Genomic DNA, 18,818 nt, shown 5'->3' on the forward strand with positions numbered 1-18,818 from the left:
AATACAGTATAGATAATATAGATATAGAAAAAGATAGAGGGGAGTGGTATGAGAATATTAACACCCGATAAAATTAAACACATAATTAAACACATCTTTAAAGTTTGTAAGAGGAATATTCTTAACAATAAATTAAAAAAAATGATATATTAAATATCATGTGATATATACACACATCATAAAATACCATTCTAACAATATGAGTTAATACATGGTAAATCCAGACAATAAGGGTGAAGGGGGCACCCCCCCTAATTAGGTGAGTGAAATTTTTTTTAACCCAATCATACATTGCCATGTTATTTCCCCTCTATAACTTCCCTCTTGTCCAAAAACGTACGGGGTGCACCCCTCTTAGGGGACTGGTTTTTTTATTCAAAAAAAAAAAGAAAAAAAAAAGAAAAAATGTCATTGGTTGAAATAAAGGCTGGCCCACCTTGTCTCCTCTTCCCTCTTCGGTGCCTCCACCCCGAAATTCTTCCCCGATTTCACCCCCCGCCTTAATGGCGGCACCTCCCAATTCGGTAAAGACGGTCCCCGAAGGCACTCCCCGAAGGTGCCCCGGGTCCCCTAATTCTTTGATACCTGAATTTGAAAGGGTCATGGGTGATATATCATGTTACAACATTTAAGAAGCATCTGGCATGTGACAAGATGCACATGTAAGTGAAGGTGCATTATTGCATGGTGCATATGATGATTCTGTTTTTGTTCTTTTTTGCTAAGTTTCAAACTCTTAAACATAAATCTAAAATAATTAATAAAATTAAACTTTATTTAATTATCACTTAATATATTTACAAAATTACATTCATGTCAAATCTTTGCACCAGCATACTTCAAAACTTGTGAATATATTCAAGGTTTTTTTTTTTTTTTTTTTTTTTTTTTTTTTTTTTTTTTTTTTTTTTGACTTGCAGGGATTGAGACCATACAAATGGAAATCTAAAGGTAACATAAGATTTTTCTTTTTATCATATTGATTTTATATACAATAAGAAAAATATTTACGTGTCGGTTAACCGATTGATACTAACTACTTTTCTGATAGTATATCCGATAGCTTTATTTATGCTAGCTCTTTTCTCAGGTGTAATAAAGATACACAATAGGGGATTTCAATATAAGAAAAAGGCATGTCCCGAGCCCGACTTGAACGACAACAATGGCATCCGGAACTCAGAGGCCCACAACACATAACCGTGTTCTATTTTTATTCTTATCTTTCGTAAATTTCGAACCCTTAAACCCAAATCTAAAATCATAAATAACATCAAATTTTATTTAATTATCATTTAATTTATTCACAAGTTCGAAAATTAAAAGTTAAAAACCATCATTACATTCTTGCTTTCAAAACTTGTGAAGATCAAAACATTAAATGTTTTTTTTTTTCCTTTTTTTTCATTTTTTTCATTTTTTTGTGTGACTTGTAAGGATTTGGACCATATGAATGGAAACTTAAAAGCAAAACAGGAAAAACAATAATTTTCTTTTATACTAATTTAATAATTTAATAAACAGTAAAAAAACGTTTTTTTAGTTCTAAAAAACATATAAAAAAAAGAAAAACCTGCAGCCAAGAAACCTAAGATAAAAAGACAGAGTGCGAGTCTGTGAGATACGAGTGGCGCCCAAATTCTCTCACAACAATTTTCTTCAAAATCAATCAATTTTGCTTCAATTTTCATCAGGTAATTCTCAATTCTCCAATTTTCTTGTTTTCCCAACATTTAAATATCTTCTTAACATTCAATCGATTGATATATTGTGTATTATAAGTTTATAAATTATAAATAAATAGCATCTGTTGCGATTTCTACCGTGATCTGTCTGCCCAGATTTACGGTGACAAAAATTGTCAAGATTTCATCTTTTTTATGACAATTTTGTGGGATTTAAGACTCTTAAGTTTAACCAGGTATTTCTGTTAATTGTTGTGAATTTTTTTAAATATTTGTGATTTTATTTGTGCTTTTGAATTTTTATTAGGTGAATTGTTTGAAATGTGGGTTCTAAACTTCTAATTGCATCGCAACCGACACTGTTAATTTTACCAATTTAGTTACTATTTTACTGTTCTGGATAGTGATATATAGTTAATCATGATTAACCCACTTTTGATTTTAATAAAGTTGTAAAGTTTATGTTTCTTTATAGATTTATGACTCATTTTTGTGATATTTGTTGATTTGTGGAGCCAAATGTTGGTTGGTTGGTTGGTTGGGGGGGGGGGGGGGTGTCTTTGTTATGATTTTAGATTGGCTATAGTTAGACTTGAGTGTTGTTTGATTATTTGATAACTTATCGCGTATTGCGTATATGTTATCTTGATGGCGTTACTCGAAACAATTACTTATAGTGTATAAGTTGTCGTGTGCAGTGGCGGAGTTTGACCAAAAGTTTCGAGGGGGCATAAAGTGATGGGACCAAATTTTTTTTTCCTATCGTTATGTTTTTGGTGGGGTCGGGTTGGCTTTTCGATTCAAGTCGGGTCAAATAATAATAGTTCCAAATAAAACAAAGTGTATATTTACAAAACCACCCATCATTTATATACAAAGTTTATAAATATTTAGGATATACAATTTAGGAGAAATAATCGGGGGGGGGGGGGGGGGCGATCCTATATAATTTAAAAATTTTCGGACGAAAAATCGGAACTTATACACTTCTAACAGAAACATTGGGGTGGGCGGGTGCACCTCCGGGCACCCACAATACTTCGCCACTGGTCGTGTGTGTGTGTTTTTTTTTTTTTTTTTTTAATGGATGGTAAGATCTCATGTTTGCTATGTTTGTAGAATGGGGACAACAAGTGACACTAAATACGGGTCATTCACCTACGAGAATCTCGAGAGGGAGCCATACTGGCCGTCTGAAAAGCTTAGGGTTTCCATAACCGGGGCGGGTGGATTCATCGCATCACACATTGCTAGACGTTTGAAAACCGAGGGGCATTACATTATTGCTTCTGACTGGAAGAAAAACGAGCACATGTCGGAAGACATGTTTTGTCACGAGTTTCATCTTGTTGATCTTCGTGTGATGGATAATTGTCTGAAAGTGACGGAAAACGTCGATCATGTGTTTAATTTGGCTGCTGATATGGGTGGTATGGGGTTCATTCAGTCGAATCATTCGGTTATTATGTATAATAACACTATGATTAGCTTTAACATGCTTGAGGCTGCCAGAATCAGCGGAGTCAAGAGGTCGGTTGACAAAATCTTTAATCATAACCGTCGCTTTTAGAATATTTGATTGTGTTTCCATTTTTAATATTTAGTAACTTTTTAAAATCTTGTGTTGGTCGTTGCGTGAAACAGGTTTTTCTACGCCTCTAGTGCTTGCATTTACCCTGAGTTTAAGCAGTTGGAAACCAATGTGAGCTTGAAGGAATCCGACGCGTGGCCTGCTGAGGTTATATACTAATTATTAAAAGAGTGAATTTCGAGGATTGTCCTTTATCTTTATACCCATTTTCAGGCGCTATCCTTTATGTTTAAAATTGACGAGTTTTGTCCTTTATATTTTCATATCATACACGTTTTGTCCTTTAGGCCTAACCCAGTTAGTTTTTTCAGTTAAATTTGGTCATGTGCTTTGCGCATGAGGGCATTTTTGTCAATTCAAAGGTTGCGGAAGCTTTGAGCTGTAAATCTGTCGTTGAATGTACCTTTGAATTGACAAAAATGCCCTCATGTGCAAAGCACATGACGAAATTTAACTGAAAAAACTAACCGAGTTAAGTCTAAAGGACAAAACGTGTATGATATGAAAACATAAAGGACAAAACTCATCAATTTTAAACATAAAGGACAACGCCTGAAAATGGGTATAAAGAAAAAGGACAATTCTTGAAATTCACTCATATTAAAAAACAACAAATCATAAATTCATAGTTGTCAATAGCGATCGCTACGGTCGCTATAGCGAATAGCGTGGCATATAGGTCCATGCTCGCTATATGGTCTGTAGCGATAGAAAGCAGCCATTAATTTTTTTTTTCCAATATAAATAGCAATTAAATATAGCTATAAATAGCTAGATTTTAGGTTTTTATTAAATATACATGTAAAATAGCATATATACATATAAATATTTAAAAAAAAATTCTAGTTTATTGCTATATATAAAATAGCGCCGGCTATTTATCGCTATTCGCTATGTAGCATATAGGTACCTTATCGCTATTTGTCGCTATTCGCGATTAACAACTATGCATAAATTTGATAATCACTTCTTTGAGTTTTCATGTTATTTAATTACTTAATTATTTTGCAATTGTGTTTTAGCCTCAAGATGCTTACGGTTTGGAGAAACTAGCGACCGAGGAATTGTGCAGGCACTACACTAAAGATTTTGGAATCGAGTGCCGAATTGGACGTTTTCATAACATTTATGGACCATTTGGCACATGGAAAGGTTAAACTTTAACCGATTTCTTTTTTTTTTATTATTATTTTTTTTTTTTGGAAAAAAGGGCAAATTAGGAATATTGATTTTTAATTTATTGCAGGTGGAAGGGAGAAAGCACCGGCTGCTTTTTGCAGAAAAGCGCTTACGGCAACTGATAAGTTTGAAATGTGGGGAGACGGGCTACAAACCCGATCGTTTACCTTCATTGATGAATGTGTTGAAGGTGTCTTAAGGTACTTCTTTCGTGTTATTAATTTATTATTAGACCATGTGTAGTGGTTAAGAAAAATAATGCCCCCACCATGGGGCATTATCCGACACGTGGCAGTCCAGTCAGCATGGGGCGTTATTGCAAAAGTGGTGTAGTGGGAATAATGCCCAAATAATGCCCCTTCCAATCATTAAAAAAAAAAAAAAAGGCAACCTAAATGATCATTGGCTAGTCAAACATGGGAATAATGGCCATTGGCCACATGCAGCGTTTTCTTAATAACGCCAAACGTGATTTTCTGATTTTTTTTTTTTTTTAATATAACGCCTAGTGTAATGGATGGGGGGGGGGGGGGGGGCGTTTTGGGGCGTTTTTTTTCAATTTCTTTTAAAAATCACCCCCCACTACGGGTGGTCTTAGGCGTGAAAGTTATATTTTGCTGATCGAATTAACTGGATAATGTTTTAACAGATTGACAAAATCAGACTTTCGTGAGCCCGTTAATATCGGAAGTGATGAGATGGTAAGCATGAATGAAATGGCTGAAATTGTTCTCAGTTTTGAGGATAAGAAGCTCCCGATTCATCACATTCCGGGACCCGAAGGTGTACGTGGTAGAAACTCGGATAACACTTTGATTAAGGAAAAGCTTGGGTGGGCCCCTACCATGAGATTAAAGGTATTATTTTTTAAATATGAGTGTGGTAAAATACGTTGGTTGTGTAACGGGTCAAAACAGGTAACGTTTCGTACACGTTAGTTGACATGAAACATTTTGCGTCAACATTTGTGTATATATTTTTTTCATTAATTACTTGTGTCCATTTAATTATATATGAGTTAAATGCCATTTTAGTCCCTGTGGTTTGGGTCATTTTGCCAGTTTAGTCTAAAGGTTTCATTTTTCGCCTGTGGGTCCAAAAAGGTTTCACCGTTGCCATTTTAGTCCACTGGGTTAACTTCATCCATTTTTTCTGTTAACGAGAAGGGCAATTCGGTCATTTTATATGGTCGACTTGCCCTTCTAGTTGACAGAATTACATATAAAATGACCGAATTGCCCTTCTCGTTAACAGAAAAAATTTATGAAGTTAACCAAGTGGACTAAAATGGCAACGGTGAAACGTTTTTGGACCCACAGGCGAAAAATGAAACCTTAAACTGGCAAAATGGCCCAAACCACAGGGACTAAAATGGCATTTAACTCATTATATATTTTGATTTAACACATTAAGTTATAAAAATGAATGGATGCAGGATGGATTGAGAATCACATATTTCTGGATCAAGGAACAAATTGAGAAAGAAAGAGGTGAAGGTTTCGACCTATCGGTTTACGGGTCGTCGAAAGTGGTCGGTACCCAAGCGCCAGTCCAGCTCGGGTCTCTCAGGGCCGCCGACGGCAAAGAATAAGTGTGGTATCCTCATGTCTTAATTTCAAGATTATTCTGCATGTTTGTTTATGATGCATACATATGTGTAATCTTTCTAGCTATTTAAGAGCTCTGCTACTTTTGCATGGTAACTTAGTTTCGATTTTTTTCGTATGAAGCATGTCGTTATTATCATAAATTTTATGACGAAACGTTAAATGATTAGATCGTGCTCGTAAAATTGATGGTTAAACCTCTTAAGTATAATGCATTTGATTTCTTAAAAACTCATAATTTGCTTTTGAGTAAACTTCTGTTTTGCTCCCTGTGGTTTGGTCATTTTAATGGTTTTGCCCCCAATCATTTAAAAACGGACATTTTACTCTCTGATGTTTCGGTTTTGTCGCCAGTTTGATGAAACAAACCGAAACATCAGTTGACATATAATATGGATGGAGTTAAGGCCGTGGAGCAAACTGGCGACAAAACCGAAACACCAGGAGGAAAATGTCGGTTTTTAAATGATTGAGGCAAAACTATTAAAATGACCGAACCACAGGGAGCAAAACAGAACTTTATGATATGCGTTTTCTTAATTTTTTTCAATCACTTTTGGGTGGTGTTTGTGATTGTCCCAATTTTTTTGTTCATACTTTCTAGTGTGATATTGATCCATGACACTTCTTATCTGGCCCAATGGCCCATTAGCATTCAAAAGAATGTTACTTGAAGTAGAAATTAAAGGACGGAGTGGCGGAAGTAGCCCAAAAAGTTAGGGGTATCCTAATTCTTTTTTTAGGATCAGGGGTATCCTTTATATAACGGAAACGGAGTTGAGGGGTATTTTTACACTACGGAAATGGAGTTAAGGGGTAACTTTACACTATGGAGACGAGGTTGAGGGGTAGCCCGTGCTACCCCTAATAATACTATAAGTCCGCCTCTGAAAGGACGTCTTGTTGAGGCAACAGTTGACCACCTAACGGTGTTTTTGTCTTGTAAATAACCTTCCCTGGAGTTCAGTCAAGTTTCCTCAAGGACGTCTTGTTGTTGGATCGGTCCTAACCCTCGTGGTCAGGAATCATTTCTTCACATTGCATTCTAAAAACCTCATGAAACAATGATAGGGTCTAACAACTCAAAACTTTGTACCAAATGGCACTCGATTAGTTGAAATTCGTACAACATGGTCACACCTTTTGCGAAATTATTTACAAGATACAGCTTAATTCAAAAAACACCGATACTTTGTGAAACTAATGCGAAATATGTTACGAAATGGTCGTTTGGTTTGGCAAACATGAGATAGGCTGCTTTCTAGTTGGGTTATTTTGGTAATTTTCACATAATTTTATGATTAGTTGGATTAATATATTTTTACCAAGATAACTATCTCATAAGCGATATAAACGGTTTTGCTAACAAGTAACAACAAACTTTTATGTTTGAACTATGTTCCTTGCAAAATAACTGAAAAATAAAATTATAAGTATATTTCTCAAATATCATAATTCCTTTTCTTTAAGAAAAAAGCAGCCAAATGTATGCTTTTCTGACAAAATTTTACTTCAAATATTTGCATCTTGCCTATAGTCTAGTGGTATCTTGGTGGTGGGATAAGGCTTTGGGACCAATAGGTCCTGGGTTCGATTCTCACAAGGGGAGTTTTCCCATGTTTATTGGGTTTCCTCCTGAATTGGTGTGGCATTATGCCTAGAGGAGATGGATATGATCGGGTGGTTCCTCTGGTGGCACGATGATACTCCAGTGGTCCGTCAGTGATCCAAATTTGCCGTTAAAAAAAAAAAAATATTTGCATCTTAATAATAAGCATCATTAAATGCAAAATAAAGTATATTTCGCTTTATACTTTTTAGTTTGTTTATATTAGGGCGAATATAACAAAATAATGATCATGTTTTAACATTATTGTCATAGAGTTAATTAAGTGTTTCTGAGAGCTAACATCATTTAAGTTCTAATATTTTTTTTTTTTTTTGTTATAAATAATTAAGTAAACTGCCGTGTACTAACATGGGCGGCCTTTATGGTGTGCCGAGAGGACCACCGCACAGGGACCTGTGATTTCGAAAGACGTGTTTTTTAAAAAAAAAATCGGATGTATGTATGTCAATTTTTTGTTAAATAGTATACCCATACCAATTGCAATATAGATCCAGTTACGAATCAATCTTTATGGTTTAGAAGTTAGCCCATTGTCGTTAGGTTTAATGAGCCAGTTTGTTATGGTTTAAATAGTAATTGCATTGTTTATTGTTAAGGCATAAGGGCATGTTTTTTCAAACTCAAACACATTCTCAGAGACGTAACTGTGTACTAAAAATGAAAGTTTATGAAAGTTATCAATTATCTTCTCATAACTTACATTTTATATTATCTTCTCATAACTAATATTTTATATTTATACAACAAAAAAAGACTAAATGATATCAATATTTGATCACCTATTTTCACACAAACTTCAACTCATTCAAGATACGAGATTAGTGTTTTTGTTTCATTTCGTTACGAAAAAAAATTCTTACCAGAATAATACTAAATTTAAGTAGTTTCTATAACTAAAAGAAATTAAGTAGTTATAAGAGAATACTAATAAAACTTGGTTAATATTATGTGAAACTTCTTTTCTATCATTTTTCATCAATTTAGTAGGTTATGTCCGAAATATATATGCATTTTATACATATAAATAGAGGAGAGTTGGTAGGAAGTTGCTTTCAAAAGCATTATTATTGTCAAACTTTTGAGAATTGCTTTTATTATTTGCATAAAAATAATTATAAAAATGAATAGAGCAATAAATTAAAAGCAAGTAACCCCACACGTGTCCTTTTCATTTTAGTTGACCCTACTTGTATAGTTCTATTTCTAATCTACAAATAAAATACCCTAAGATGTATTATATATTTTTTCGAATATTATATATCATAGATTGATTTTTTTTAACGGTAGAATTTTATTATAATAGAACAGGTTAATATATGCTGTAAAAAACCGCACCTTGGCCCCATATTATCTCATTTAAGTTAAAAGGATCGTTAGATGGGCTTATTAGACATTAAGACTCATTTTCTTTAATTAATTTTTTTGTTGAACGACTAATTGTTCTCCTTAAATAATTACACATTCTAAGAATTGAACTCCATTCTTCCCACAAGAGATAATTATATAACCTGATTGGCTTTTCTTTAATTAATTAACTCTAGCATATAAAATATTGTTGTCCTAATAGTTTCATTTCATCCAACCAATCAAACCATATACTTATTATTTTATGGTAACATATATCTTATTAATTCTTAGAACGCCAACAATATTCATTGGCCTGTCATATTCTTCATCAATGAAGACAATTATAATCAATAAATTATTTAGGAACTATAGAATGAAGACAAATATAATTAATAAACTATTTAGGGACTATATTTGTAATTTATTTTTTCTAAATGAAAACTGTCTTTAATTCTGTCATTGATAGAACTTGAGCCTACGACTTCTAAATTTATGTGTTCCTAAATGCTTTACACTTATCAATGGGCAACCAACACTACTGGTATAAATTTAATTTAATGGAAATAAAATTGATTATCGATAAAAATCTAGCAATCGTATGAAAGACGATCGTAATTTTAGATAATATGGAATTTATTATAGGGGTGAGCCTAACTTACCCTTATTATATGGACATATGGTAAAAGCGCTCCTATATGAGAAAATAGAGCGATGATGCAACTAGTTTAGTAAGAGAATGAGATATTAAGATGTATTCGATTAAAATTATGAAGCATTAGTACATTTACCATAACCATTTTCCTCGTTGTATGTATAAGACTGTCTATAGTAGGGTGGCGCCCCAAGCCACCTCAATACTTTAACGCCTTCGAAGCCCACAAAACCAAAACTTAAGAGGTGCCAAGGGCTCACAATCCCTTTGTGCATTACCACGTTAACAGGCGCGAGGGCTCAAGAGTGTGGGGCCCCTAGTTTCTTTCAACTAGTCACATCTTTTTTATTTTATTTATTACTTTATTATATTATTAGATAAATGATTATACGTTTTGGGGGGTTTGATTTGTTAAAAACTTAAAACCCCGTAACGTTTGTCACAAGAACTTTTATACTTTTCAATTTAATTATTATGTCATTTGCTAAACATATTGATGTGATTGGAAGGATTTACGTTCACAATAAATACAAATAGTTGTGTGTGGCTTGTCTTAAACGATTATAATTTGTTTATAAAATATGAGAAGATACTTTTTTAGTGCAAGGAGTGGTTAAATGTTAAACAATCATGGGGCAATTAGTGGTTGGTCAAACCAAAGTTAAAGTCACATAAACCCAAACACAGAGAATATCACATTATTCAAGTGCTCGGAAAACACCGTTGACCACCACGAGAGCCGCTACCGTCGTCGTCCTCCACCTCCCTATAAAAGAAGTGCATGCATGCAGAATCTTTCATTGTTTTGAGATAATAAAATGTTCCATAATTTAATATAAAGTTTCTCAATACCATAACTTGTGTTTGTGTACCCGACACATCTTGTCCCTAAATTTGGTTATCAAGTGAGACAATCGAATAGCATCGCCGAGAAAGCGACCTATTATCGGCTTTCTTTGTTCGTTTAGACAATAGTAAAGTCCGTGAATCCTTTAACCTATGATAATAGAAAAATATAGTCGTGTTAAACGTTGTTAAGGGTTAAGGGGCAGTCGCAACGCCAATCCCCATGGTTGCCATGTAGTTACGTTTGGTGGCGGTATGCAAATTGTATAAATAAGTACATCAGATATTACGATTTTTATTAGGGTGGGGTTCGGCTACAAATCCTAAATCTCTTAAAAAGCGAATAAAGTCATAGAACACCATAATTTCATCCCTAAAACACACTTAAAACCCACATATAACAACAGAGTAAAGATTATTAAAACACTATATTCAAAACCTAATAGTCTATAAAAAAAACTCTAAACACACAACCATAGAAGTATGAATATAAAACACATAATGTTAGTAGTTAGATAAACAGATCCTTATAATTCAAAGAGTAAATTTCAAAGTTCGTCCTTTATGTATGTCTAAAATATCAAAGTATGTCCTTTATCTTTAATAACTTCAGAAAACATCCTTAATGTTTGAAAAACCAATCAGGTTATGTCCTTTAGTCATAACACAATTAGTTTTTATGGTTAAAGTTGACTAAGTCAATCCCACATAAGGGTATTTTAGTCATTTTATCCTAAATATTATAATTAATAATCATAAAACCAATAAATAAAACAATTTATTACAGATACACAGACAACTCACTTAGCCACCTCCACCACCACTCCCTTTACTCTCACCACCATTCCCACCCCAACCACCGTCCACGGCCACCCCCTAGACACCACCATTTCACCTGCAATCTATGGCAACCTCCGGCCATCACCACCCGCGCCTGCCGGAAATAAACTCAAGCAACAACAAACCATCAGAACCACCACCACCGAGCCTGCAACCTCCGGCAATCTCTAGCCATCATCACCCATAACCACCCGCCGGACATAAATCCAAGCAACAACAATACAAACCTCAACCAGTTTTAAATCGACCTCTTACCTTTCTCTTTCCAAAATCAAATGCAATTACAAATCTCAGGCTTCAATTATAGATCTCAAACATCAATTACAGATCTAGGGCTTCATCATAAGTTCCGAAAATTTCAAGTCTTCACTTACAGATCTAGATCTCAGGCTGGTCACAGCGGTTAGGGTTTCAATCACTGAACAGATCTCCGAAAATTTCACTGAACAAATCACTGAACAAATCGTGTGCTGGTCACAGTGGTTAGGGTTTCCGAGTTCTGGTTGCGTGCTGATATAAATCGGAAGCGTGCTGGTCGCGCGGTGGTGGGGGAAGTGGTGGTGGTTAGGGCGGTTGACGACGCCGAGGAACTCTGTGTCCATGGAAACGATGTCGATGCTTCAAGATGGTGGTTGCTGATGGGGTGGTGGTGTTGTTGGTGGCAGGTGGATGGTGGTGACGGCGGTTGTGGTGGGAGACGGTGGGAGCAGGTGGTGGTGGTAGGGGAGTTAGAGAGAGATAGAAATGTGATAGAGAGAGAAAAATTATGTCTCTATATATGTATAATTAGAGAGAGAGAGAAGAGAGAGAGTGTGTGTGTGTTCTAGAGAGAGAGAGAGAGACAGAGTGTGGGAGAGAGAGAGAGGATGATGGTAGAATGACATTAATGCCCTCATGTGCTTCTCACATGACCTGACTTAACTGGGAAAACAAACTAGGTTTAGGGTAAAGGACATAACCTGAATGGTTTTTCAAACATTAAGTATGTTTTCTGAGGTTATTAAAGATAAAGGACATACTTTGATATTTTAGACATACATAAAGGACGAACTTTGTAATTTACTCTAATTCAAAACACAAAACAAAACCCACATATATGTTGTTTAATTAATCTTTATTATGTTATTTGTGGATTTTGGCCATTTAGGTGAGTTTTATGATTGATATTATGGTATGTTTTTTGACGTTTTACACTTTTACAAAATTTGGACTTTGTAACCAACTCTTAGCCTTTTTATTAAACAAATATTATACTTTTTTTAATTTAAAATATGATATTGTTAAGTTTTAGGGAAGATTTTAGATTACATAGTATATTTAATAATTATACTATGCGAGGAGAGGTGGCGATAAGATCATGAATCCTAGTTTTGTTGTTTATTTGTTAAGACTTCACTAACAATTTTCCAAATAAGAATATTAAAACAATGTTTATCAAGAACTACCACAAATTTGTTTCTGTATTTTAATGAAATAAAGTAAATGACAATTAGCTTTTCAGAACTAACTACTAAGTTTCTTAACCATATTAAGGAATATTTAAGCAAGTGTCGTTAAAACCAATAAAAAACAATGTTTTTATGTTGTGTCAACGTCCCATGTAACATTATAACTTTTGTAACATCTATTGCTCTAGTTTCTATTCTTGATTGCTTTACTTTCGATAAAGTACTCACCTAGCGTTCAAAACAAGATAATTGGAAAAAAAGTGTTGATGGTTTAGCTCTTTTAGACAAAAATTCTGATCGAATCATAGGTTTCGGAAATGACAAACCAAACCAGTTGAATTGAGTGGACCGACCAGTTTTTTTTTATTTAAACGACTAATTTTTCACCTTAAATAGTTACACCTCACAAGGATTGAACCTTAGTCTCCTCACAAGAGTTAATTTCTCTTGACCACTAGACTATAGCCTAAATGGCGACCGACCAGTTTTATTGGTTTGTCACTTTGAATTTAATTTTCAAAATTGTTTACTTTGCATAAATTTATAAAATGATAAAAACATAAATAATTACAAATTCTAAATATGAAAACATATTTAAATAATAATTAATAAATAACAAGTTTCATAAACTTTCAAAACTCAAAACCGAACCATTAGAGCATCCACAACGCGTTGGAAGTGGTAAGTCTGGAAATCTTGACATCTATGTGGCGGACCACCTTACAGTGTGGGTGAAGCCCGTCTCCAAGTCCTTATGGCAAAATTTGCGGATTCAAACCAAGTCTCGAAGTAGGTGTGGGTCTTTCTCTGTCACATACAAATATTTAATATTTAATATTTGAAGGTTTTATGTTGTGGCGAATTGGGTTAGGCGGACTAATGAGGGTCTAATTCTGTCATGGGGTTGGAGACGGGTTCCTAGCTTGGCGTCTGAATTGGAGCAGTTGTCTAAATGCAATGCCTTAGTTCAGAGGGATTGCGTCTTCTCGAGCACAGTGGACGAGTGGCGATGGGAGGCTGAAGCGAATGGGGTATTCTCAGTCAATTCAGTTCGTAAGTTACTAGCCTCTAAACGACAATCAGACGCCGGCTTCAAGTTTCTTTGGAACTCTTGGGTTCCGCTTAAAGTTAACGTCTTTGGGTGGAAGGCCAGCCTTGACCGCATTCCTACAAAAGAGGCTCTAAGCAAATGCATTATCATCAACCCGCTATCTTGCAGTTTTTGTAATGAAGCCGTAGAAGATACTGTTTAGCAATGGGGTGGTGGTCCATTAGTAAAGCCAAAACCTTTAAGCACCTTGGAAGTGAGAGATTTTAGATTCAAGTCTTACAGACGATAGAAATAAAAAAAAAATTACCGTTCAAAAAAGAACTGAAACAATATTTAGTTTTCCGGAATCTTAAAAGAATGAGTACGGGCCCTGCCTTATCCCATCTATCAACTTTATTAATGGGTTTATGAGCCAACACACCTCGGTCCACAAAATAGTAAATATATATATATCTTTCTCGTCTAACTTATTTAAAAATATATATATGTTGATATATTTACATTTTTTTAACACCTAACTCGTAATACATATTGTGTAATTGCAAGTCAATGAATCATGTTTGTTTCTTGCTTATATAAATTTGTTGTAAGGACCCTTTTTGTAACAATCAAACAATTTACTCCATCGTATTAACATGAATCCGGAATATGAAAAATAATTCGTTTTGCAGATATGATTAACCGATAAAGTCGTGACGGAATAATAGTCCGTTAGTGATTCAAATATGCCGTTTAAAAAAAAGAGAAGCCAAATGTTCTTGTTAATATATGCATGGTTTTATATATATTGGATTTTCATAATAACAAAAAAAAAAGTAAAAAATCCCAAAATTTGTTTATTCCGTCATGCTTTCTCAACTGAAAAGAGAAGCCAATCCGGTCACTACTAACTTACTCCCTCTCTCCACATTCCTCGGTTTTATCGCCGGCGGTTCCCATATTCCTCCCGCCGGCGACTCCAAACCGTCATCGGACTTTCTCTTTGACTCAAACGACGCCGCTTCCTCTCCAAAAATCATTTCAAAATCTCCACACTCCGACGCCGGAACACTTTTATCCTCTGTTCCGGCAAAAATCTGTTTCGACGCAGCGTTTGCGTCTGGCGTTGGCGGTGGAGTCGGCGGCAGTAGCGACGGCGGCGGCGGTGGTGCTCTGGTGTGTGGTGAGAGCCATTTGGATCTCATGTACTCGAATTTCCTCCATGGAGGAACGTGCATTCCTTTCTTCTTCAAGCTCAGTTTCGCCGCTTCAGTTACTATCGATAATATCTGTTGCAGACGATCGGCTTCTCCGACGAAGATGTACGGCAGCGATTGAAGGATTGCTTTGTAGTTTCCGGTAGGTCTCGCTATCTCAAACTCAGATCTGAAATCGATATCGATTAATACTCGTTCTCCGGTTTCAAAAATCACATCTAGGTATTTATATTCACCTGCAATTACAAGTCACAGATCAAATTATTACAAAGAGATCAATTGATTAAGTGTTCGATTCCGTGGGTTATTTTCTCAACGAATAAGTAATTTTAGGAATGAAACCTTTATCTAATTCGAAAAAACAAAGCACAAGTCCAGGTCAATAAAATATGAAAAATCCAAAATGTGGACTTTTTTTATTTCTAATATTAAACAAATGTAGAGAGATGATTACCGGCAGGATAAGATGATGTTTTCTCCCAATGTGATTTGCAAATTGAGGATTCGTAGCCGAATGATAGTAATTCTTCGGCAACAAGTTTTGTTAATTCGTCTTTTCGCTTGCAGGTTTTGTTCTTCTCGACGATTTTCGATGTGTCTGCTAACAGATTTCTCTGAATCACACTCGCGCAAGGGATCAAACTCTGTGAATTCGAACAGGTTTTGTTAGAATTATATGAAATGTCACATGAGAGATACAATATGATAAAACATATTATGTCACATAACATATGGTACAAACTTTTATAACATATGATATAATCCTTTAAAACTTATTGTTGACTGTTAAGTAGCGTTTAGCAGTTTACCTTGAGTGTTTCAACAGAATCACCAAAATATCCAGCAGCAGAAAGATCGAATTCATCATCAGAAACGTCGTTAATGTTTCCGTTGAAACAATTGCAACGATTGCGGCCACATTTCGGTTTCTCAGGAGCAGCAGCATCTTCAATAAAATTTTGAACCATTTTAGCCAAGCAAACAGAACTCGGCTCGAATTCTCCATCTTTGACTTCGTTGACTTTCTCCGAATTGTTCTTTAAAACGCTAGGAAATTGCCGATCGAATAGCCTCTTTAGCCGAGACTTCAACACTGGCTTCACTGCCACCGGAGAATCAGAGTTCACCGATTCATCATAACTTCGGTTGTCAATTGGTTGAATCTTCATCTGGAAATGCATAGAGTATACAATCTGCCTTAATAATAATACTTCCTAATGGTTATTTCGTACAAAAATTCACTAAATGCCTACTGGAAACCCTGACAAATTATACACAATTGATGAACACAAGTACGTAGTACGAAGGCAATCAATGCAGTAATCACTACGTTATCAGACTTCCGGATCAAAGAATTGCTTCAAGGAACATAATTAGATACCTTTCGTCTCGAAAAGAACCGAATAACTTGTCGAATGTGAAATACAAAACTTGTTCTAGTGTTTTTCGTGAAGAATGTGACGGCGATGAACGGGGACTTTATCAACCGGAAGTCGTTTAGATGAGTAAAACTTCGTTGCCGGAATATTCATTTTCCGGCGGTGGTGTGATCGCCGGATTTAATGGTGGTGAAAACTGAAAAGATGTTTGGATTTTTTTTTAATTTATTTTTTTATCTTGTGGAGTGAGTGATTGATAAAAATGGAATCAGTTGAGACGTTTTTATATAGGAGCGGTGTGCTGACGTGGATAATAAGACAGATGAGTGATGACGTGGGTTGGATTATCCAATAATTTGTGAGTGGGTCACGTGCTGCCTGGGCGTTATGCGGGTTTTTGTGTCAGTACAGTTGACACGTGGTTTGTTTTTATAGGATGAGTGAAACCATAATTATCGTACTGTAAGTTGCATAAAACTCCTAGAAGTTTTAATCGTTTGGCAGATTTTACCCTTTGGTTTTTTTGTGGTGTGAAATCACAGCCAATAAATTTCTAAAATTCTATTCTATTATATTTAATGAATAACTAATTTTAAATAGGAAAGTAAGGTTATAAAATAAGACAACTAAACAAACTACCCCCTATTGCACCATTGGGTAGTCAAAGCCAACAAGGTGAATATGCACTAATAAGATTGGTTAGCAAACTATTGTGTTGTTTTGAATGACCTATTGGGTTGTTTTATCAACCTTAACTAGAATAGACTGGTTCATAACCAGCAAAATGTTTAGTGTTCATATACATGTAAGGGTAAATTACACTTTTCATCCTTTATGTTTGTATTAGATTGCAATGGATAGCCCGTAACTTCAATAATTACTTTTTGGCCGGAAAACTCAACTTTTTGGCCGGAAAACTCAACATTTTCGTCCCAAATCTCTTTGTAACCTTAGATTGGACATTTAGAAACCTTTTTCTGGCCAAAAACGGTTTTCCGACGACCGGAGACTAACGGCGTTAGGTTTCTGTTAGTCAGGGTCCATTGGTGGCCAATATGTCAATAGTTGGTATCGCCAATGGTTATTTTTTAAGTTGGGACTATTGGCGTGATAGGGTTAAAACCTTGGGGAAGAAGAAAGCTAAGAGATAGAAGGAAATTTGACTCAAATTCTGGCTTCATTTCATTCCATACGTAACATCCACATAAATAGATAGAAACTTACATAAGACACCCCTAAACTACTAATAATTAGTAAAATACCCCTAAACTATTATTCTTCACGTAACAATACTTCCCCCTTAAAAGATTCTTGACCTCAAGAATCACAAAATAGAGAAAAAAAATGCAGCATCCATGAGTTCTTTTGAGTCGACTCCTTCCAAGGTGGACGCCATTCGGTCCTTCCGGTTGCAATCGGAGAAATCCTAGCGATGCGCCATGGCGGGCGCCAATCATTTACGGAACTCGCCTTTGCCTTTAAACAGGCACCAAAAAGATTTGTGGGTGGGGTAATTTTTGTAGCAGTGGGTTTGGTACCCCCCCCCCCCCCCCGTAAACTTCTCTTCTAGGGTTTCATTGTTAAGAGCTTGTGTTTTCGCCAACCCATACGCTTCGTGCAAAGTATGTGGCTTGAACATTTTAACCGGGCCCCGGATGTCCGGCTTGAGGGCTTTGATATACAAACTCACGGCCTGGGTTTCACTCAACGTCACCCTGTTTAATAACGAATCAAAAGCGGTGTTCAATTCCTGTAACGTACCAGTTTGTTGTAGCGAAGCCATCTCTTCCGGTGGGTCTTCAAACAACGCGTCGGAGAACTTGGGAAACTCGATTTTTCCGATCCGAAAGGGTTTAGAACCCCTGGAATCGTTGTCTGGACCAGAGAAGGATCCAAAAGAACTGCCGGACGACTGAGATCTGTCCCGCACAGCCTTGAGGATTTCCTCCTGCTGTTTCGAGGCCTGCTCCTGCTGTTTCATCAAAGCCGATAACGCCGTCTGGATCTCGTTGATGACCCTATCGTGGAACTTCAGTGTGTTATCAATCTCGTTGTTACGGGTGTTCGTCATGGCGGTGGCGGAAGAGCTCCGATGAGGTATCGGCTGGCTCTGATACCCTTGATAGGGTTAAAACCTTGGGGAAGAAGAAAGCTAAGAGATAGAAGGAAATTTGACTCAAATTCTGGCTTCATTTCATTCCATACGTAACATCCACATAAATAGATAGAAACTTAAATAAGACACCCCTAAACTACTAATAATTAGTAAAATACCCCTAAACTATTATTCTTCACGTAACATGGCGGCCAACAACGAATAGTTGGGATTATTAAAATCCAATATTCTGATCTTTTATAAAGAGTTAC

General features: G+C 35.7%; 3 protein-coding genes and 1 long non-coding RNA gene across 5 annotated transcripts; 3 read left to right on the forward strand and 1 right to left on the reverse strand.

Annotated features, from left to right (window-relative positions):
- Window positions 1–1,090: 1,090 nt before the first annotated feature.
- On the forward strand, window positions 1,091–6,259 carry LOC110930994 (GDP-mannose 3,5-epimerase 2). Its single transcript, XM_022174384.2, has 7 exons — window positions 1,091–1,694; window positions 2,805–3,215; window positions 3,330–3,423; window positions 4,299–4,428; window positions 4,523–4,655; window positions 5,105–5,312; window positions 5,891–6,259. Exons 2-7 carry the CDS (start codon window positions 2,806–2,808, stop codon window positions 6,044–6,046), a joined length of 1,131 nt encoding a protein of 376 aa, XP_022030076.1. The 5' UTR covers window positions 1,091–1,694; window position 2,805; the 3' UTR covers window positions 6,047–6,259.
- A 7,036-nt stretch (window positions 6,260–13,295) lies between these two features.
- LOC110932641 lies at window positions 13,296–14,078 on the forward strand. Its single transcript, XM_022175962.1, has 2 exons — window positions 13,296–13,318; window positions 13,670–14,078. Exons 1-2 carry the CDS (start codon window positions 13,296–13,298, stop codon window positions 14,076–14,078), a joined length of 432 nt encoding a protein of 143 aa, XP_022031654.1.
- Window positions 14,079–14,607: 529 nt separating this feature from the next.
- LOC110930992 lies at window positions 14,608–16,709 on the reverse strand. 2 transcript variants are annotated; one of them, XM_022174383.2, is made up of 4 exons: window positions 16,454–16,704; window positions 15,882–16,241; window positions 15,527–15,716; window positions 14,608–15,308 (listed from the first exon to the last, which is right to left on the reverse strand). In XM_022174383.2, the coding sequence occupies exons 2-4, from the start codon at window positions 16,239–16,241 to the stop codon at window positions 14,731–14,733; spliced, it is 1,128 nt and encodes a 375-aa protein (XP_022030075.1). In that variant the 5' UTR covers window positions 16,454–16,704; the 3' UTR covers window positions 14,608–14,730. The 2 variants fall into 2 exon arrangements, with proteins under 2 accessions (XP_022030075.1, XP_022030074.1); XM_022174382.2 differs by having other exon boundaries at window positions 15,882–16,709.
- LOC118490279 lies at window positions 15,078–16,292 on the forward strand. The gene is made up of 2 exons (XR_004888990.1): window positions 15,078–15,214; window positions 15,640–16,292. It is a non-coding gene; the product is annotated as an uncharacterized LOC118490279 (long non-coding RNA).
- Window positions 16,710–18,818: the final 2,109 nt, after the last annotated feature.

This window comes from Helianthus annuus, chromosome 3 (genome assembly GCF_002127325.2).
Source record: "Helianthus annuus cultivar XRQ/B chromosome 3, HanXRQr2.0-SUNRISE, whole genome shotgun sequence".
In the NCBI taxonomy this organism is placed as follows: domain Eukaryota; kingdom Viridiplantae; phylum Streptophyta; class Magnoliopsida; order Asterales; family Asteraceae; genus Helianthus; species Helianthus annuus.

Excerpts from the sequence above, each read along its gene's own strand:
- LOC110932641 (XM_022175962.1), top strand. The coding sequence starts at position 13,296 with ATGGCGACCGACCAGTTTTATTG. Across the intron at positions 13,319-13,669 it reads GCGACCGACCAGTTTTATTG|GTTTTATGTTGTGGCGAATT; the intron begins GTTTGTCACTTT and ends TAATATTTGAAG.
- LOC110930992 (XM_022174382.2), bottom strand. The coding sequence starts at position 16,253 with ATGCATTTCCAGATGAAGATTCAACCAATTGACAACCGAAGTTATGAT. Across the intron at positions 15,717-15,881 it reads ATTCTGTTGAAACACTCAAG|AGTTTGATCCCTTGCGCGAG; the intron begins GTAAACTGCTAA and ends TCGAATTCACAG. Across the intron at positions 15,309-15,526 it reads AACATCATCTTATCCTGCCG|GTGAATATAAATACCTAGAT; the intron begins GTAATCATCTCT and ends TTGTAATTGCAG.
- LOC110930994 (XM_022174384.2), top strand. The coding sequence starts at position 2,806 with ATGGGGACAACAAGTGACACTAAATACGGGTCATTCACCTACGAGAAT. Across the intron at positions 3,424-4,298 it reads CCGACGCGTGGCCTGCTGAG|CCTCAAGATGCTTACGGTTT; the intron begins GTTATATACTAA and ends ATTGTGTTTTAG. Across the intron at positions 4,429-4,522 it reads ACCATTTGGCACATGGAAAG|GTGGAAGGGAGAAAGCACCG; the intron begins GTTAAACTTTAA and ends AATTTATTGCAG.